Source organism: Myodes glareolus, chromosome X, assembly GCF_982192425.1.
Source record: "Myodes glareolus chromosome X, mMyoGla1.1, whole genome shotgun sequence".
Taxonomy (NCBI): domain Eukaryota; kingdom Metazoa; phylum Chordata; class Mammalia; order Rodentia; family Cricetidae; genus Myodes; species Myodes glareolus.
The window spans coordinates 4,727,958-4,750,220 of NC_142053.1; the positions used below are offsets into that span (position 1 = coordinate 4,727,958).

The window sequence follows — 22,263 nt, forward strand, 5'->3', positions numbered from 1 at the left end:
TGTAGGGTGTTAGAGAAGGAAGAAGGGGAAATACTCACCTCTACTTTGCAAACAAACAAACAAAGTATGAATCACATCTCTTTCCTATTTTAAATGAAAATTGATTTGTAACTTTTTCATTGTTATTTAACTAATAATGCCTCCAATAAAATTTAATAGCAGTTTGGATCCTTATCATCAGTTCTTTATGAGATATGTAATAAAAACATCTAGAAGCAGATAGCTTGGTAATAGAGCACTTGCCTACTATGTGCACAATCCTGGAAGGAAGCGTGGGGAAGAAAAAAGGAAATATGGCAAGTAAGAAGACAGATAGCAAGGTAGAAAAGACATGCAGGAAAACAACAGCAAGGCAGGCAAGAAGAAAGGAAGGAGGAAGAAGAGGGAGGGAGGAAGGAAGAAGAAGAAGGAAGGAAAGATGAGTTCTTAAAATTCTGAGTTTCAAACCCTTTTCCACACATTCTACTAATCCCTCTGGAAAATGATGGCTAAACACCAATGGAGTCAAAGATATGTCATAGGAAGAGAAGGCACCCAGGGAATCGAGAACCAATGTGGCATACTCTACCTGTCTCTTATATTCAGATACTGGATCATAAACTTTCCAGCCATTAACTGGAAACTTTTCTTTATAGTTGAATGCAAATAGCACCTGTATATAAAACCCATAAAATACATGTGAGCATTTGTGTTAGAACTCCTATTTTACTCTGTAAATTTTAAAGTAACAAAGTAGAAGCTTTTCTTAATTATTACACAGAAGAGAACGAATCCAAATATTTGAATTTAGTTGCAACACAGAAAAGAGATAAAGGCAACTTCTAAAGGAATGCATGTAGGAAAGGTTTACATTGTTGTACTTGCCTGCCCATTAGAAAGAGGAAAAGCATGCTTGTTGAGGTTTTCAAATATCCCAAGTTTTCGTTGTTCCTCCTGCTTATATGCAAGTCTCAGGTTTCTCATATCCTAGCAAACAATGAGCACCTGTTAGCAAGATACCCTGTCATATATACATAAAATGTTTATTTATCCCTCATTTTGTACTATATAGTTCTCCAACTCACAGAAGACAAGTTAACAAAAATACTTCCAATGAGATTTGAAAAATTAAGGAACCTGGAATAAAGAGGATGTTAATGTGTATGTTTGTGCTTGTGTGTTTGTGTGTGTGGGGGTGTCAACAGAATAATTAAGAATAATGCTGAAGTGTAGCTCTTCACAGTTGATGGCTTCTGGCAGGGGTGTGGTGGGGAAGACTAAGTTTTCTTCAAGGGATTGGCCACTGGGAGTTTGACCATGCTCCAATGAGTATATGTGCAACACAAACCGGACTTTGCGTGGATTTTTGGTGGGAAAAGAAACAAGAATGGGAGGGTGGAACTGGGAGGAATGGAAAGTAGGTATTATTGGGGTGCATTGTACAACATTCCCAAATAATGAATAAAAATATTATGTCATGTATTATTTTAAAAGAATTAAAAACAGAATAATGTTTACACACAAAACAAGTACCACAACACTCTGTGTACTTTCTGGCCAAAGATATGCCATGGAATGTATTGTTCAGGTTAAGCTGATGAAAGAGCCAACTACATAATTTATTACTTCATCCATGAAAAAGAAATGTTGTAGATTCTTGCCCCTATGTACTCACTGAAAGTAGTCTCTACTATGTGGAGACTATAGCTCTCAGCAATGTCCTTGTAGCAATATAACATTGTTTCTTAAGATCACTTAAGAATGCTTTCCTTTGTCCCAGTGTTCTCCCTGATGGCCAAATGCCCCACCACAAGTTATCAGGAACCAGTGCATCAAGCCTAGCTCTTAATGTGTGATTTCTTCCCATGGGAGTGTTTTAAACATAGCCTCTCAACCTTTAAAAATCTATGTTCAAACAGTATCATTATTCTTTAACGTCAAAAGAAATTTGAAAATAAATATAATGACAAACAAAGAAATAGTATCTTGGGAAGTAAAGTTATTGTGATACTTATATAACAGCAAAAGAATGGCAATAACCCAAATGTCTATCAATAGAGGCTGTATCTGAATAATGTACAAGGCAGCTAAAGACCTGCTAAAAAGAAGCTGCAGCTCTATATGCACCAGTACAAAGAAATTCCAAGATTATATAGCCACAGGGAAAGAAAGGTACAAAGCCATGTATATACTATCATTGTCCTTTTCTTCATTTCTTTTCCCTTTCCTTTCCTTTCCTTTCCTTTTCTTTTTAGACAAGGTCTCACTAGGCAACCTTGGCTAGCCTGGAGCTTGCTATGTATACCATGCCAGCCATGAATTCACAGAGATCTGCCTGCCTCTGCCTCCTGAGTGCGGATACTGAAGGTATATGCCACCATGTGACTCATTGTTTCTTTTAAAGAAATGTTTTCATGCACAAGGTATCTGTGCAATGTTATATTAGGCATTGGTAACTATGTCTGCAGAGTGTGGTAGACTGGGAGAGAAAGACTTGATGTTTTACTATATACAGCTTTTGTACTTTTGAATTATGAATCAACTTTAAAAAATAAAACTCAGGCTAGAGATATAGTTAAGAGTGTTGAATGTTCTTCCAGATGTATACATGTTCAATTCCCAGCACCCACATGACAGCTCACAACCTTCTGTAACTCCATTTGCAGGGGATTTGATCTGATGCCCTCTTCTGGCCTCCACAGGTACCAGGCAGTTATTCATGCAGTCAAAACACCTACACATATAAAAAATAATAAAATAAGCCATGTGTGGTGGCACATGCCTTTAATCCAAAGCATTCAGGAAGTTTAGGCAGGCAGAACTCTATGAGTTTGAGGCCAGCCTCTGTCTACATAGTGAGCACCAGGCCTTCCAAGGTTACCTAGAGAAAACTGACTGTGAAAACAAACAAATAAACAAATAAACAAACAACTAACAACAAAAATAAAAATCTACACCTTGTGAGGCTCTCAGGCATAAGTTGGGAGCCTGGACTTTTAATTCCAGGCTATGAAGCACTTAAATCAGCTGTCAGTAAATGCCCATGCCAGCCATAAAAATACTTTAGTGAAACAGCCACAGGAAATGTGCCAAAGTAGCATTGCTTCCTGACATGACTGTTTTTCAAGTCACACTGGCTGTGCACACACCCTGGTAACTCACTTGCTGTTTAGAAGTGCCCAGAAGGAAGGAAAAGAGCAAATAGGCATGCAACAAATCTGAACATCAATATGGACATCAATCCCAAGTGTAGAAGTGGTCTTGACCATTCTGCAGGCAGGATACATCTCCTGGTACATTATGGTAGCTTTTAATAGACTGTGTTATAGGAGTAAAGTCATCAGGCATAAAACCTACTCATTTGAGGTCTTTTTTTAGTGGCCATCATTAAAGTTTTCCCACACATTCCTATCTAACATCTTGAATAAAATGAAAAGAAAAAAAAAGAGGATAGTTCAAGGCAGAAAGTAACAACATAGCTAAGAATCTTTAATCACTAGAGTTCAAGAACAGACTGATGGTCTTTGACCATCGACTATGTTGAAAAGTACTTTTAAAACAGGAAACTGTGAAAGGGGGTATTGGATTCTGCTTTCTGTTTGGTTTCTCTGAGATGTGACAAATGATGCCAGCACTTGTATTGCAGGTTAATTAGAAATATTTCAACTTTCAAAAAGGATTGTTTTGATATGTTATATAGTGGTTTGCATTCTTTGATATAAGATTTGAAGGAACTGTTGCTCTGAAAACAGTACAAATTGTTCCTGTGTTCCAGAGACCATAAGGGGCATGAGTCAGAAAAAGTTCCAAGTGGACTGCCCCACTGCCAGTGTTCACTCGTGTCTGCAGCCTACCTTGCACACGATCTCTATACCACAAGAATTATCTCCGTGGCTCTGGGCGCCAATCTTCTCAACTCTGCTGATCACTCCAAGGGGAACATCAAGGATGAAATGTGGGTCCTAGGTTTAAAAATTAAACATCTATCAAAGTCAGGAAACAGAGTTTTCATGTTTTAGGTTGCTCCATAGTTATAAAATATGATTGTTTACTTTGAAATACAGTTATCATTGCCCCAGATAAGAAGCTGACATCTTAGAGACAGTATTCCTCAGGAGGTTTATACCACAGTGACACTTCTTCAAATCTAAGCACAAATCTAACAATTTTGATTGACACCCAAAATTTCTTCAAACTCATTGTCGTGTAGTGTCCCTGTGATGGGAAGTCAGGGGACTGTTTACTTTCTTTTACTGTTCACAAGATTTGAAAACCAAAGCATGCTTTAAAATCTTACCCTTTCTACATTTTTGAAGTACATTTTAAAATCCGTCACTGTCAGGGTCCCACTCACTGCTCCCATAAATGGACAGATATACATGACATCTTTCACTAAAAGAAGAAAACCAAAGTAGCAATGATTCTTATTGTCTTATATTTCAGTAACTTCTAGCATGAACTTTCAAATTTGTACGCACAATCAAGTCTTGTAGGAATTTAAAACTTTAAGGAATTATATCAGTTATTACATAATGGCATAAACAGTCTTCTGATACAGTTAAACAAAACTCTGACTTACTACTTAATAAGACTTTAAGTAAAAAAAAACTTATAGTATGTTTATTTTATTCTTTTTTTCAGGTAGTTAATATTTTCCCTGCTTTAAAGTTGATAATGCTCAAAATATTAATTATACTCTGAAATCACTGGGCTCTCATTCGATAAACTGCTGCAATCTAAAACTAGTAAAAGCTAAACAGTAAAGGCTAAACTGTTCTGCAGCTGAAGAAAACTTGCACACTGTGAATGAAGTAGAGAAAGACTTCTTTCATGAGCTGAGAGGATAGTTCAGTGCCTGAGGCCATAGGATAGTTACCTGCTAGGAGGGCTTGCTTAAAATTCCTTATCAGCCAGGCATGGTAGTGCACACCTTTAATCTTAACCAGTAGTTGTAGATGCAGGAGGATCTCTGTGAGTTTAAGCCATCCTGATCTACATAGTGAGTTCCAGGACAGACTCTATCTCAAAAACAAAATTTCTGTATCAAAGTTAACTTTCTGTTTCTTATCAATCAAATGTGCACAGTATATTTAATTCTTGTGAAAGTTAAAAGGCTAACCTCTATCATAAAGATTGTGCATGTTTATGGCTTTCCCACAGTGCCAATCCACTGCAATGTTGGAGTGACCAGAACATACATAGCTACAGACATAATTCACAACAGTAGGATGATTCAGCCAAATGTCAAAGAACTCTCCTTATTTTTTTTCCTGTAATTTAGTAAGTTTTGAATGTCTTTTGTTGCTGGGAGCTGTGTTTAATATAATTAGACAAAGTCCCTGTTCGCAAACACCTGGAGACATGTGAGATTTGACACAGAAAATCACCATTATACTATAGCATTAACAACGCTAACAATGATGTGGACGCACAGTGATGGACTTCAATTAAGAAGCACCTTCACTCATCAGAGAAGCAGATGAGGGAGGAAAGAAAAGGGAAGGATAAGAGTGGTGAGTTGTTAGAATTTTGTTACTATGGATACACCAGAGGGAGCAGTGAGGGTGGAAACTCATGAAGCCAGCCAGATAGGTTAGCAGGGAAATGTACTAGTAAATGTATCTGTTGGATGTCAAGGCATCATTAGTATGTTATCCTTAAAAGAGAAAAATAAAAGCAAAACCCTGTGGGTTTATAGCATATGTACAAGTACAATGATGCTAACAATAGCAAAGAAAGGAAGGACACATGAGAGTATACACTTGTACAGTTCTTACCCTACACATAAAGAAGTAGAAGGATATGATAGTGATAGCACACACAGTCAATCCCAGCATTTGGGAAGCAGATATAGGTGGATTTCTGTTCATTCAAGGCCAGACTTGGTCAAAATAGAAAGTTGTAAGCTAACCACGACTACATAGTAAGATTGTCTCCAAAACAGAAGTGTAAAATGACTTGAAAATGTAACACGTAAATCATATAAGCAACTAATAGAATAACAGAAAGAACTGCAGCAACTATACAGACAGAGGAGATAAAATGCATTCTGAGAAAGTACTCAATTAATTAACAAGGACAGAGCTCAGTGGCAGGGTGCTTGCCTGACAAGCATTTAGGCTCTCAGTTCAGTTCTCAGCACTGTAACAAAGAAAAAAAAAAGAAAAGAAAGAGTATTCAATTAAACCAAAACATGACCAAAAAGGCAAAGAAGACACCAAGAACTAAATGAGACAAAAGAAAACAAATAATATGATAAATTTAAAATTAATTATATTTATAATATATTAATGACCACAACATCACAAATTTAAGGCACAGAATGTCAGATCATGGACAAAAACAAGATTTTTTTAGCTGTAGATGGCTCAAAAGAAACCTATTTTACATAAAAATGAATGAATAAAGAACATATGGTATATACATACAATGGAACAGTATTTAACATAAAGAAGATGAAAATCATATTTACAGGAGAATGAATGCAAATCCAAAGTGCAATAATAAACCAGATTCAAAACACAAATACTGCATATGCAGATCCTAAATTTTAATGTGTGTGTGTATGTGTATGTATGTGTGTGTGTACTCAAGTGTGTGCATGTGCATATCTATGGATACAGACCATGAAACTAGATGGGAAAATAAAAGGGTGGAAAGAGGTATTGGTGGTTGAGAAAGGTTAAAGAAGGCAAGAATGGATATGACATAAAAGCAGAATGGGGCCTATTGTGGGTAGGAAAGGAACCAACATGAGTGGGTGGGACTGGGGAATGTAGAACAGCATAGGGAAAAGGATCAATAACAACAAGGCATGGGGCTATTGGTAGGACGATTGCCTAACCTGGATAAATCCCTGGATTTGATCTCTATTACTGTATAAAACAGGTGTTGTGGAGTTCTGTAATCCAGTGGTGTAGATTCTTCTTTCTATGTGTTGCTTTCATTGGTTGAATAAAGAGACTTCCTTGGCCTTTTGATAGGGCAGCCCTTAGGTGGGCGGAGTAGACAGAACAGAATGCTGGGAAGAAGGGAAGTATGGCAGACGCCATGATTCTCCTGCCCGAGATGGACGTAGGTTAGAATCTTCCCAGTAAGCCATGACCCCGTGGTGATACACAGATTACTAAAAATGGTTTAATTAAGATGTGAGAGTTAGCCAATAAGTGGCTAGAGCTAATGGGCAAGACAGTGTTTAAATGAATACAGTTTCTGTGTAATTATTTCAGGTATAAGATAGCAACCAGGTGGCAAGACACAGCCCGTTGCTCCTCATTACAACAATCCAGAAGTCAAGAGATTGAGGTAGAAGGATCAGGAGTTCAAGGCCAGCTTTATTTACATAGTGAGTTTGAGGCTGACCTGAGCTATATAAGACTCTGTCTCAGAAAAATAAATGCGTATTAAAACACCATAATTAAACCCATTATTTTGTATGCTAATTTACAAAGCTAAAAAAAAGACATGAATATTTTGAAACTGAAAATAGGTGTATCAATGTAAATTAAGAAAAAGTCACAATATCTATAATAATATAAAATAATGAATTTTTGGAGCAAAGAGTATTACCAGGAATAAAGAAGGTAATTTTCTACTAATCACAGGGTCAATTCATAAGAAGGATATAATAATTATAAACATTCATGTACCTAGAACTTTAAAACAGAGAAAAGTGATTGATCTGCAATGAGACACAGATATCCACAATAATGGAGGGAAATGCAGGCTGAGTAAAGACATAGAGGATCAAATGATACCAACAAATTCAACCTAATTGACATTTACAGTACATTCCAATAAATAAAGCATAATACATGTCCTTTTCAACAGTGTATAGAACACTCAAAAGATCATATTGGGGCCATAATACAATTCTTGAGACTCACTCAAAAGATCATATTGGGGCCATAATAAAATTCTTGAGATATATTAAAATCATAATACTTGTGTTTCCTAAACACAAACAGACTGAACTTAGAAATCAACACCAAAAGAAGGTTTGAGAAATTCATAAATATACAGAAATTAAACAACACTATTCATTTTGTTATTGGTGGTGATGTTTTTTGTTGGTTTTTCAGATAGGGTATCATCTAGCACATGCTGACCTTGGATGAACTTGAACTCCTAATCCTTCTGCTTCCACTCCCAAATGCTGGGATAAACAACATACTCAACTAATCCAAGGGTCAAAGAAAAAATCAAAAGCATTAGATGTCATGAAAATGAAAACACAAAATCATAATTCATAAGGTGGTAGAAAGTAGAAATTAGAGTAATATCCATACGACCAAGCTAGAAGAGAGCAAAGATCTCAAATCAATGACAACAGTTGCCCACTTAAGCAAAGAGGGGAAGAAGAGAGAATGGAACATGAAGGAAGCAGATGATAGGAAGCAATAAATGAAATAGAAAACAAACAATAACGAAACTAAAACCTAATTCTTCAAGAATTACCAACACAATTAGTAAACCTTACATCCAGATTTCTCAGGGAGAAAGTTAAGGGCCATATCACCATCAACTGTATAGATACTAAGAAAGTGTGATAAGTAACATTTTCACAATGATTTTACAACTACCATTAAATGGGAGAATTTTGAAAGGATGTAAACTACCAACACTTTCTCAGAAAAAAAAGCTTAAATTATCCAACAGTTACTGAAGATATTACATTAAGCAATTATGATCTTCCCGTGGGAAAAAAGTCAGAATCCAGGTGGTTTCATGAGTAAACTACAAAATTGTAAGCAAGAAATAAATTTTTTAAAATACAAAAGCTGAGAGAGAATAATTCCCAATTCACTCTATGTAGTTAGCATTACTGATGCCAAAAGCTGACAAAGTCATTACAGGAAAACTTAAGATCACTGTCTGTCATAAATATGGGTGCAACATCACTCAGAGCAATTCTAATCTATCAAACCTAACAATACAGAAGAAGATAATACATGAAAGAAAGTAGAGTTTATCCTGGGAATGTGTTGACCAAGCATTCATAATTAATTGATGTAATCTATCATATTACAGGTTAAAGAAAAGTAACACTGTATTAATTGATACTAAAAACATGCATTTCACAAAATTCAGTTACTGACTACAACTGTTACTAAAGTAAGAGTAGAAAAAATTTCTCTGTGATAAAGGACAATAACCACCTACAGTCAACATCATAGTTAATGAAAATGTGAACATTTTCCCAACATAAGGAATAAGAACATCTACTCTCATCCCTTCTCTTTAATTTCATACTGGAGGTTTACACAAGAGAAAGAAAGCAAAGTCATTCAGATGAGAGAGGAAGAACCAGAACACTCCTACACTGCTAGATGCATACCAATACCAATTTCTTGAGTTAAATGGCCTGCTCTATTCCTTAGGCATTTATCCAAGAGAAAGAGAATATGTCTATAAAGGCTTGTTTAAGAATGTTCATAACAATTTTATTTATAATACAAAAACAGCAGAAACAACCCAAATAGCTCCCAACACATGAATGCATCCTTAAATGAAGCAGTATTCAGCAATAAAAAGGAATGATTGTTAACTGATGTCATAATGTAATTGAATATCAAAACAAGTATTTGAAAGAAGTTGATGTAGATGGGCCTTCTATCTATCTGTTGTTTCATTGGTTAATTAATAAAGAAAACTGCTTGGCCTGATAGGTCAGAACATAGGTAGGCGGGGAAGACAGAACAGAATGCTGGGAGGAAGAAGGCAATGAGGCAGTCGCCATGACTCACCTCTCCCAGACAGCCGCAGGTTAGAATCCTCCTGGTAAGCCACCACCTCGTGGTGGTACACAGATTATTAGAAATGGGTTAGATCAATACGTAAGAGCTAGCCAATAAGAGGCTACAGATAATGGGCCAGGCAGTGTTTAAAAGAATACAGTTTCCGGGCAGCGGGAGCGCAGCCCGCCTTAGCTCATTCTACAAGAAGTTAAGGAAAAAAACCCTACAATTTCACTTCTGGAAAGTACTCAAAAAATATAAACTACAGTTTGAGGGCATAGAGGAATGGACAGGGGAAGAGATGGAAAGGGATGACATGAGAGAAAACTACTGGTGGGGTGGATATGTTCATTACCATAAGAGTAACAATGGCTTCCCAAGAGTATGCTATGTCAAAACTCACCCTGCTCTAAAATACTACTCAATAGGGAGTATTTTACTTTACAATGACCTACTTTAATACTTTGCCTCCAGGAACATATTTTATTTAATAGTAGGGGTTAATTTACTTACCCTTTGCAAGCCACTAGAGGAATTTAAAGCACACTTACAAAGCTTAAGGATGTGCAGCTGTTCCTAACATGTACCTGTAAGATATTTCCAATAACTGGGAGAGGCACAGGGCTATGTGAGAACCTCCGCCTCCCAAAGCTGCATTTCCAGAGTAAAAAAGAGACACAAAGAGGAGAGAATGAGGCTCTGATAAGACAGCCCAACCATTCAAATGGTCCTAATATGAGATGACTATATTGAGACTGAACACCCATGCTGGGAGAGAGCCATGAAGCAAATAGCCCAGCAAAGTTGACTATCCAACCCAGCAAACTGGGATGAAAAATTTATATGCAGACGCCACTCCTACATACCATCTCTTGAGATGCATGGCATTTTATCATGGGAGGTATGGTAACCCTCGTGCCATTACTTTATGTGCCAGAATGGCAGTACATGCTATTTTTGTCCACTAAAATTATATTTTCAATAATCACAGAAGTCAACAAAAATTATTTGCAAAGTTCTCCAAATTGTTACTAAGATACGCTATTGTGGTCATCTACTGATCATTATGGTGAAATAGTCCATCAAAGCAGCAAGGCAGCATTACACTAAGTAACTAATCAGCTCTCATTTCATGATGAACAGGCAAGCTTCTGTTCTTTTGGTAAACACTCAGCTGCCACTTAACCTGGATCTTCTATATTATTCCATCTCTTAAGGTCAGGATGATACTAATAAGAATGGACCTAGTTCCTTAATCCCTTTCTCCCTAATTAATCAGTCTAGCTGATCTCCAACATAAGCATCACCTATGCTTTCAAAGTACCACTTCATTTTATAAATTCCTATAACAAATGGTATACATTAAACTTACCAATGGCTTTAATTGATTCTCCAGGAAAAAGTGGAGCTTCTTCCATCTGTGCCAGTTTATTTCCATCCCGTAAAGCCTGGCAAGAAACCAAACAGGAATAAATCTAACTTTCCATCTGTAGATCGAGGAGAATGCTGGTATTCTGGGATCTCTTGATAAGGCTACAGAAGCATGCAAAAATGTAAGCCCCCTCCCCCTTAAACATTTTAAAAGCTCAGCACTACGGGACATCATGCTGCATATTCTAGCAAATTGTTACAACATATTTACAATTAACAATTAGAAAGCATTAATACAGAAATGGCTTGACGGGACAGATAGATACTGTAATCAGCACACAGATAGGTATTGTAAGGTGCCATCGAATTTGAAAATAAGGTCAGAAAAAATGTTATCTTCTAAGCATGAGAGTAACACAAATAAAAACACTAGAGGTGAGGTGCTTAGTCAAAGAAGAAATGACAGAGCCTACGAAATAGTTTGGGAAACCCTGAGGCAGAATTAAAATGACCAGAGAATGGTCTCAGAACAGTGCAAAACTAAGAAAAGCCCTAGGCTTTGGCACTGAGGCCCAGCTACATGCAAACATGTATATGTATGTGTGTGCATGTGTATATAAGTGTGTGTGTCCATGTGAGTGTGTATGCATGCATGTTTGAGTGTACATCAGGGAGCCTAAAGAATGGGAATGTCATTGTTTGTTCACTCTAGGCTAGGAGATTACATTGGCAGATGAGAATACAAGTTGAACATCTGTGATGTGAAAATTTCAAATAGTAAACACTCCAAAATATGAAACCTTTTGAGAGCCAATATAATGCATAAGTGGAAAATTCCACACCTGACCTTATGTGAAAGGTGGCAATCAAAACACATATACTAAAAAGTATTGTATAAATTTTCCTTCAGTCTATGTGTGTAAGGTATAGAAGACACAAAATTTGTGTTTATTCTTTGGTCACATCCAATACCCCAAAATATGAAAAATTCCAAAATCTGAAATACTTGTCCCAAACATTTGAAATAAAGAACACTCAACCTGTATTGCAATGTATACTGTGGGGTAGAGTGTGTTCATCATGCATTTCCCAAAGCCAATTCATTTTATAACTAATTTCACACTCCCCAGGGAAACTATTAATGAGTTACTATGTTCATTGGCTACAGTTATGCTAAAAGAAGGACGGCTGGGCAGTTCATGCCTATATTTCTACTATGAGGCTGACATTGTGATTTGGGAGCCAGCTTCTTGTAAGCTTCATTGTATGGTGCCAGATAACTCATAGGGGAGCAGAAAATGGAGTTCCTGAACTCCAAAGCTAGGACTGGATCCTAAACTTGGGGCCTATTCTAAGGTACTGCCATTCTGTGAGTTGGTACCAAGGAAAACAGTCATTTTCTCCTTGGCATATCTGAAACGATGTGAAATGAATAAGAATAAGGTAATCAAAACCACAGCAACTACAAAGCTATATTTCATAGAACATTAATTTCCCAGGAGATGTAAATAGTTATAAAAAAAAACACAGGGAAATGCTATGTTAGATAAAACAAATACGGCTTTTGGAAAAAGTGAGCTAGGCTTTAGTGTGTTAATGCACACCAGATCAGCAAGAGGGCGCTAGAGTACAACACATGCCTCATACCTCCTCAATCAGGGAGTACTTTTTCAGGAATACCTGTTAACACTTGGGAGGGCATTAACATGCATCAGAAAACAGGGAGGGCAATGCTGATCAAGGATATGGTATGTACGTCTTTTCCACCCAGAGGACAGAAGATTATATGATCTATCCCTTCCTTATCAAAAAGTGTAGTGTTAAAATCATATATACATTAGGGTTCATCGTTACAACCAATGTATTCAATTTGAATTTGTAGTATAGATTAAGACATTTTTCATCAGAAAATTTCTGTAAAATTTTGATTTTATAGTGATAGAGATCAAACTTAGGATAGATACTGTATATGCTAAGCAGGTATTCTATCACTAAATCACACCCCCATCTGAACATTACTTTTAAGACTTTCATATAAACTTGACTCTCTTTTTCTACTTAATGTCCAACTTAATCATTTCATTATCCTTGTTTTGATCCCTGGTAGCAAATCCAAGGCCTTAATCGTGCTTTACCATTGAGCTCTGCCCTCAGCCCTATTTATACAGTCCTTTTTATTTACATCTGATTTGGGACTATGCCTTTTATACAACAAAGCATAAACCAATACGCATACTTTTAAACATTTGGTTTTATAAATACTTAAATACCAACAATCTTAATAGAAGCCTTATTATGGCTTCTAAATAGAAGCTTTAATTTACTGTCTGAACTACTGACTAATTTTATGGCATAATTACTAAGTAAGAAAGCTACTTTAATCAATGTTGGAGTTGTAAACTACTACAAGCATTACATTGTTAGAGCTTACTTTAATGGGCAAATATTATACTATAAAATCGAGATTCTATAACTTATATTTAATAATAACTAAGTATGAATTATTTTGGAATCTATGAAAGCAAGCTTCTCTAATCATTAGAATCTGGAGGAGATTTGGGAAGAGAAGACACCTGTTCAGCTTTAGAGCAAGTCACATCAAACATTTAAGACTTCAAGCCTGAGCTAGTCAATGAAACCCTGCCAGAATGCACAAGGCTCTCAAGATAAACAGTACGGAACAACTGGTTCTCTTCTTGTCTCGTATTAATAGTCAAATATGACTGGAAACATCTGTGCATTTTTATGAGGTATGAATATGTTGGTGAACACTTAATAAAACTTTCACTAAGTATGGGACATGTTTTTAAACGATGAAAAAGCATCTATTAGAATAACACAAAAAGGGCCCCAATGCTTCATATTCTTCCATAAGAGAAAGGAATACATTCAGCTTTACACAGGAAGCCAAGAGACAATAGAAGACTCATTTTTGGTGAATACAGTAGATTCCCTTTATGAAGCTGTGTTAGGAGATAGGACTCACATTTGTGCTATATTAAGCTTTTACTGCAACTATCAGGTTGCACAGGACATGATTTGACCCTTGATTTATCCAACCTATGTACAGTACAACTGAAAGATGAAATAATTTGATCTCATAAACATACCCATTGCTATTGGTGCCTCTATTTTCAATGTTGCTCAGCTATGAGCTCATCTCAACTTTGGTGCTTTGATCTTGAATGTCTAGCTGAGATCTACAACCTCCTGACTTTATTGCTGAGGGATCTAACCCACCCAGATGACTCTGGCCACTGTTTTACATAATGTAAACTTTAAACTTTAAACTTCTAGATGAACAGTTTATGTAGCAGCTGCATGCCTAAAGCAGTGATTTTATAGTTGAGTCGTAAACGATACTTCTGGAGTCAATGGAGAAAGGTTCTGGGCAGGTGATGGAGGACAAAAGTAAGGCTGAGCACTTGGGGCTTGCGAGGCATCCACAGCCCTGCTCTTCTACAGATTCTCTTATTCAGTTTCTATATCAGTAGCAGGAAAAGCACTACTGCTTCATGAATCTGGAGACATCTGGAAGTATGAAGGAAACAGTAGGATTCTGTATTCTGATTAATAAAAACAAAATATATATGCTCATTCCAAAAATATAAAATACCTGGTGCTGCGTCAGGCACGAATCATGTAACTTTAAACTTTACATGTATGGGTGTTTGGCCTACATGTATACATGTGTGAATCACATGCCCAGAAGAGGGCATTGGATGACCTAGAACTGGAGCTATGGACACTAGTAAGATGCCACGTGGGTGCTGGGAATTGGAAAAGCAGTCATCACTTTTAACCTCAAGCCCAACTATGCAACTCTGAATAACAACAAGTCTACATCCATATAAAGAACCTGTGGCATTTGTGTTTACTCCTCTAGGTCCTTGCTAAAAGCACTTCATACTCTTACAGTGGCAGAGGTCAAGGTCATAAAACCCTATCTTGGGGAGCCAAGAAGTGTGAATAAAGCAATTTCTAGTTGACAAAATGTTGGATAAACCAATTTTTGCAAATAATGTCATAATGGAATCTACCAAATATAGACAGGAGAGCACTATTATAGTGGTAAAAGCAACTGGAAAGCTTTTCTTATTGCCTAGATATCTAGTATGAAATGGCTTCTAGATGCACGGTCTGTAGCTACAAACAGATAAACATGGAGAACTTGCCACCTGATCAGCTTCGGCTTCAGAAGGGTAGCCATTGTGTTCTTCCTCTATCTCCTGCACAGCACCAGGTGCATGGACAAGAAAAAGCAGAGAAGAGAAAGAGAAACACGTGCAAACAGACAGGTGAAAGAACAGAATTTCTTTTTTAAGAGACAGTAACCATGTAAAAGTTGACACACCTTTTATGGCTTTGCAAATCACCACACTTGCCCCCTTCGAGTTAAGGAAATAACGTGTGGACCATCTATAGCATCCTCAGCCTAAAGTGTAGTGTCTATTTCTGTGTTGTGTTGGGGTAGAAAAATGAAAAGCAAACAAACATCATGGATTTCAAACAATGCACTGTCTTTATAAAACTAAGCAACACCATAGCAAATAGCAAAGAACATAACAGGCACATAATGTGCTCATAGAAAATAAAGCACACCAAAGAAACCACATAAAAGGCAAAGTCAAGCCAAAATACAAAGGCAGTTCATACATAGGTATTTTAGACAGAGTAAGCATTTGTATATTCTAAAGAAGTATTATATTACCCAGGGGTAAATTTCATTGCACCATGCACATAACACATGCTCAAGATTTTACATATAAATACATACATATATACATATGTGTATTATTTTATTACTTATTAAATACTGCGATGTCTAATCAATATCACATTAATATTTCTAACTACAGTATCAAAAACATGCTTCAAGAAAACAAATGCCACATGTTTTTCTTTTTAGTCTGTCCCTTTAAAGGTATGCTATTAATTTCTTCACAAAATCAATTTTCTTCTTGAAAGTTTAAAAACTGTACTATTAACTCAACAGGTGGTAGAAAGAATGTGAATGCTTAACATGACAGGATTATAATCCCTTTTAAAAGTGGTATCAAATCTCTAATAGTGAAAATATTAAAATTTAACAGTTTTACTTTATGAAACTGATTCAAATGGCTATATTTTTAAGGCAACAAAAGAAGTAGCAAACTTTGAAATAATTTACTACTTCACATATTTACATTTTAGTCAATAAATTTCAGTAATTACATAACACATTTTTATACTCAGAATGAATTTATGGATACCCATCATGGCAGTGTAGATTTTAAATGCAGCCTGTTTTGTTGAAATTTCTAAGTTTTTACATACAAAGACAACGGAATCATTCTGCAATTTTAAAGGTTAAAACAGAAAAATTAATAGATATTCAAAACAAATTCATACAGTATTTCAAAGTCCATGCAAGTACAAAGCCAAACACTAATATTTAACTGTATGATTCAATAAAAGAAAATGAATCTCACAAGCCAAAGAAAACAAGGTAAGATGGTAAACCAACTAGTATAGCAAGAGTTTTACTTAACTTCGTTATTTCTGTACAACTTCACTCGCTTCAATAAGATTACAAATTTCAAACTGAAGTAATTAAATCATACTATAAAAATCCAGATTGTTCCCATTTAATAAAAAATAGGTTCTTTTTTTCATGTCTGACACTAGGAGTTAGGTGCATGCAAATTACCAATCTTTGTCTTGCTTTATGGATATTCTGAAATAGAGGGAAGGAAATTCATGAGGAAAATATAAGCTACAATTCACTACATTTGTATTTTTAAAAATACCGATTTTTTAAGTCTTGATTCAAGATTAGCACTTAAACTTTTTTTGGACTGAACATGCAAACACAGCATGATTTAAGGTCTTAGATTGGATGGACAACAAATGATCACTTTTTTGGTTCTTTAGCATGAATCACACAACAAGCATATGTGTGTGTGTGTGTGTGTGTGTGTGTGTGTGTGCGTGTGTGTGTGCGTGCCCGTGTGCATGCATGTGCAAAACAATAATAATCAAAGAAAAAGAGGCTATCAACTCCAAAAGAGTGGGGGTGGGGATACATGGGAGGGGTTCAAGAGATGGTAGTTGAGAAAGGATGAAGAAAGGGAAGTAACATAATTCTGTTTCAATTAAAAGCATATTTGTAAAAAGAGGCCCACATAGACCTAGACATACAGCACTAGCCATGATCATCCATTGGGTCAGAATTCATGTGGTATGAGGAAAGCCAGTACAGCACACTGGTAACAATTTTTGCATCCTGCCTTCACACACATAGGCTCTTACTGCATGTTAAAAAACTGTAGCAAACAAAGCATTTCCAGTGAACATTTAAAGCTATGACACAGCAGAGCAAACTGATCAGAGTGACTCATAAGAACCAGTGCAAAGATAAAGAACACTAAACAGACCAAGTGTTCCATAAAGCACAGACATGTATAAGTAGGAGGCCCATCTGCCAAAAGCCAAATATCCTTACCCTGGTATCAGGCCTCCTGAAAACCTGTTAGTTAAAATACAGAACAACATCATAATGGAAATGTTCTTATTGTAAAAGATGCCATTAGATTCAACAGCCTAGTTCCTAAGAAAGATGTTAATCCTCTTTAACATATTTACCCTCAAAATCTCATTCAATATCAAATCAATCCTAATACATTTGTCCTCTGAGTTTCAGGGAAATATCTAATTTGAAGAAATTTATCTCCTCACTTCCAACTGTTTTAAACACAAATCCTTTCCTGCAATTGTTTTCACAGGTTATTGTGGCAGGGTTCATTTCAAAAGTAAATGTTTCGTTTAGAAAACTGAAGGCATTTTCCATGTAAAAGCAAAGATATAAAAAGGGAGATAGGCTCTTAGACCAGTCCACAAAACAAGAAAACCCCAAACTGGATCCTGAACACAGTCTAGCTATATATGAACTCAGTATCTTAACAGTGAGATAATTACACAGCTTAATCTGAATTCTATTTAAATTTTCAATTCTGATCGGGACTCCAGGATTAAACTCTCTGATTTGGTTACCCCACTGGAAGCAGGGGGTGCCTTCTCTGATGGACATGGCAACAAAGAGGAAGTTCTAGAGAGGAAGAGGTAGTGGCTGTGGCTGAAGAAGAGGTAAAACCATGCTTTATTTAACTGAGAGATACTGACTTCAGAGTATTATTCCTGTGCCTATGGCCTGTGAATCCTAACTAAACATGCAGCCTCTGTGTGGGAAAGCTCCAATCAAAAGAAACAGCACACATATACAGAACCTTAGAAAACCAAGTAGTTGTCATAGTCTGGGGGAGGAGTTTAATGTTTCTGTACCTTGTTGCAAAATCTACAGTGCTAGCATCCAACCACTAGATGTTGAATGAGAAACACATCATCAGAAAGAACAATTGCCAGGCTATTTATTAGCTTTATGAATTTACTAAAGGGGAGAAGAACATCTGAATAGGAACACAGGCTACAAAAGCTATTCCCGTGTCAGCCTTAACAACTTTAAAAAAAAAAGAGTCCAAATGAAATGACCCTGTATGGTTAGTCAATGTTGTTCCCAGAAGACTTGAGTTATTAAAAGAAAATAGCAGCATAAGGCATAGGATACTGCCCTACAAGTCATCGGTCAGGGAGGTCCTAGGTCACCAAAGCATCACAGGTTATTGCTGCTGCCTTTGGTTACCCACCATAACTATGTGGGAATAATCCCTTGTTGCTGAAATACCACACACTCTGGCTGCAAAACATAAAAAGTCATCTTCAAACTCTCTAGAAACTTCCTCCTTAATATCAGAAGGTGCTGTGCAGGTTGATGTGGGGAGAAAAGGTATCAAAGTTCTTACCCAGTGCTGAACCCAGTATACTAAAGCATCAAGTTACTAGAAAAGATGTACTCACTGGGTGCAATAGGGGTGTGACTGTGACAGAGCGATGGAATGCTTTCTGATTAGATTTGAGGCCTGCTCCACAGGAAGGAATTTCATTCCTGGTTCTGGAATCCTAGGCAAAATCCCATGGCTGGTGAGTTTATAGACCCTAATGTAGAACTTGCTCTTCTTTTCCTAAGTGGTCATGCTATCAAATTGCCTTCTAAGTACTTATATTTCTACCCCTAGACCTATTCTGCTCTCAACCATAGAGAAGCTTCTGTTTGCAATGAACAACAGCCAATGGAAAGATGTGGAACAAGGCACAGGGAGGAGGAGGTGGAAAGAATGTAAGAGGTAGAGAGGGTGAGAAAGAGCGCTGTTAAATGCTGTGTTGTGGACATGATATGGCTGTCATAGTTACCTGCACATGACCTACACAAGGTAAAGCTAACTAAAATCCTGACATAGATGTTACAGATGATCTCCAGGCCCCACACCATACTGACAGAGACATTAACAGTAGGGAGCTGCTGTGGGAAGAAGAATCAATCCTCTTTATTGAGGATAAGACCGCTGTAGGTATGTATCCTATGCTCCAGTGGATGACTCTACAACCTTGTACCTATGAACAGCTTTACCTACACATAGTGAGTTAGCAGAAAACAGAAGACATGCGATTGAGAGTACATGGGGGAGAGTTGGAGAGGGAAAATAGAAACAGATGTGATCATGTCATTTTATATATTGAAATTCTTTAAAAAAGAAAAAAATTAACAAGAAATCTTTGCAGTTAAAAAGGTAAACTGATAATATTCTTCAAAATGAATTAAAGACCTGAAGTTCCTAAGCAGAGACTTTTTGGGTTAATAAGCTTAAATCTGGCTTTTGGAGGAATGACTTTTTGGAGGGATGCATTCAAATATCAAAATTTATTTAATTGCATTCTTTAAATATGTAAAGTTTATCACTTCTTCACTGTACTTCAACAAAGTTCACAGAACATAAACAAAAGGAATAAGTGGCTTCTGGTAATAAAAGCCTCAAAGCTGAAAGGGTCCCAGCCAGAGCTTCATTCTGGACCACCCCCACTTGACTAGGCCTATTTCTAATTCTAACCGTTGCCTCCATCACTGTTACTGACTTTGCCTTACTTCCTGACACAGCACTTTAAAATAGTGTTTATTGCCCTCTCCTTTCAGATGAGAAAATAAACTTCTCACACTACTACCTACCTCCTCCCAGTCTCTGCCGGTTTAAAGTCCATTTTTAATTCTTTTGGTGTTTTCCTTCAGCAGGAGTTGTATTGTAAAGACACTTGAGCATTTTATGTTCAAGCCACTTCTCTGAACACCTGATATATACGAACTGTTTTTATTTTTAGGCTAGCTGAGATAAAAACTATTCCTGACTCCATTTTTTTTTAATGAAAAAAGAAAGGCACAGTTAAGAAAACTGGCCAAAAAATTTGAAAAGTCAATGAAATGATTCCTAATTTTATTCTGCTATACTTGTAGACCGGAGCCTAGCTTAATTGTCATCTGAGAGACTTGATTCAACAACTGATGGGAGAAGATGCAGAGCTTGGGGAACCCTAGAGGAGAAGGATTGTAGGAGTTAGAGGGGTCAAGAATACCTTGAGAACACGGTCGGCCCACAGAATCAACTACGCAGCTCACAAGGGGCTGACAGAGACTGAACTGACAATCAGGGAGCCTGCATGGGATTGAGCTAGGTCCTCTGCATATATGTTACAGTTGAGTAGCTTGGTGTTTTTGTGGGGCTCTTAACAGTGGAAGCCAGGCCTGTCTATGAATCTTTCACTGGCTCTGGGGACTCTTTCTCCTACTGGGTTGCCTCATTCAGCCTTAATATGAGGGTTTGTGTCTAGTTTTATTGTAACTTGTTATGCTGTATTTGGTTGATATCCATGGGAGGGCTGCCCTTTTCTAAAGGGAAACAGAAGAGGAGTGGATCTTGGGGAAAAGGAAGGTTGAGGGAGTGACTGGAAGAAGAAGGTGGGGAAATTGTGGTCAGGATGCAATATATGAGAGAAGGATAAATAAAAAAAAGGAAAACTTGCAGAGCTTCTAGTTAAACCCTGGTATTCTTGCTCCACATCTGTTCCCCTAACAGACAACTCTGCTCTTTTAAAGGGATCTCAGCATGGGGTCTGACTGATTAGCACAGAAAGACCACTTTAATCTCTGCAGTACACATAGGATCTCTGAACTTGATTTAGGTTTGTTGAAGAAGCCAACAGCACCCTGTCAGACACCTTTCGTCTTCCTCTATCTCCACCCATCTACTCCAGCATGCTGTAGCATTTGCACATTTCTTCTGCTGCTTGGTTAAGGACAGACAGCAAGAAATGAACACTGGAAGGAAGACTTCATGATTTCATTTTATGGAAATAATGCCTACTGCAGAACAAAATAGAGGCTGAGTCTAACAGACAGAAGACAGAACTTCTTGTGTCTTTGCTACTGAAAGAAAATAGCTGGCAGTTTGGAAATAGTGTGATAACACATTTTTAAGCTTACCCAGTTCTTAAGCTGCTATAAGGAAATCCTCAGTAGTTAAGACAGGAGAGTGTTCAGAGGTTTGCAGGGGCTTGCCTCAAAGTCTTGGGGGGTATGTTTCTCTCTGGTTCCCTTTGCTCCTCTCCTGAAATGAGCCCTGTCAGATACACACAGAAACTTCTTTCCTGCTAGAACTGGATTCTGATGGAAGCCAGAGGAGATAGTCATGCCTTAAGTCAGGAGGAGCCTAGGTGGTCTCCCAATGTATGTCTTGAGAGTTTCATTTTTACAAAATGGCATTGTATTATTTTAAGATAATAAAATAATCTTAAGATCATCCTAGTTGAGGAGTTTATCACTATTTCTTTTTTATTTTTGACCAATATTCCAGTCATCCTGACAGGTAAGTGGTGGTCCCTCTGCAGGGCTTTAATTTGCAGTCCACCCGTTACCCCCATTTCAATGATGTTGATGACCTTTTCATGAGTTTCTCTGTCATCTGCATGCACCTCTTTGGTGAAAGGCTTTGTGTGTTTTCTTCATTTTCACTGTTAAGTTTTGAGTATTCTCTATATATTCTAGATATTAGTGTTTATCAGGTATGAGGTTTCCAAATATACTTTCTCCTGCTCTGTAGCTTGTCAGTTTTGGGGGGTACTGAGACTTCCAGCCAGATTTTGATTCATCACTTTACCATACTTCAGGTTGTTCTTGTGTTATTTATAAACAATTTCCACATATTTTAGTTATGTTCAGTGTGAAAAAGAAAAATACATTTGCTCTACCTTTGCA

The 22,263-nt window shown here is 37.0% G+C and overlaps 1 protein-coding gene across 11 annotated transcripts in view; it reads right to left on the reverse strand.

The window, feature by feature from the left end:
- The window catches only part of Mtmr1 (myotubularin related protein 1), a 67,321-nt gene that overhangs the window by 35,700 nt on the left and 9,358 nt on the right, over positions 1 to 22,263 (reverse strand). For 4 of the 11 annotated variants that reach the window (XM_085684977.2, XM_085684976.2, XM_085684978.2 and 1 more), the window contains exons 3-10: positions 17,572 to 17,595; positions 16,777 to 16,803; positions 15,266 to 15,316; positions 11,089 to 11,164; positions 4,277 to 4,371; positions 3,834 to 3,941; positions 865 to 966; positions 569 to 652 (exon numbers count right to left, since the gene is read on the reverse strand). In XM_085684977.2, the coding sequence (XP_085541103.1) occupies positions 569 to 652; positions 865 to 966; positions 3,834 to 3,941; positions 4,277 to 4,371; positions 11,089 to 11,164; positions 15,266 to 15,316; positions 16,777 to 16,803; positions 17,572 to 17,595 (567 nt within the window). Of the gene's footprint in view, positions 1 to 568; positions 653 to 864; positions 967 to 3,833; positions 3,942 to 4,276; positions 4,372 to 11,088; positions 11,165 to 15,265; positions 15,317 to 15,441; positions 15,464 to 16,776; positions 16,804 to 17,571; positions 17,596 to 22,263 lie in introns of those variants that run through there. The other 7 variants (XM_085684972.2, XM_048457472.3, XM_085684974.2 and 4 more) reach the window with 7 other exon arrangements.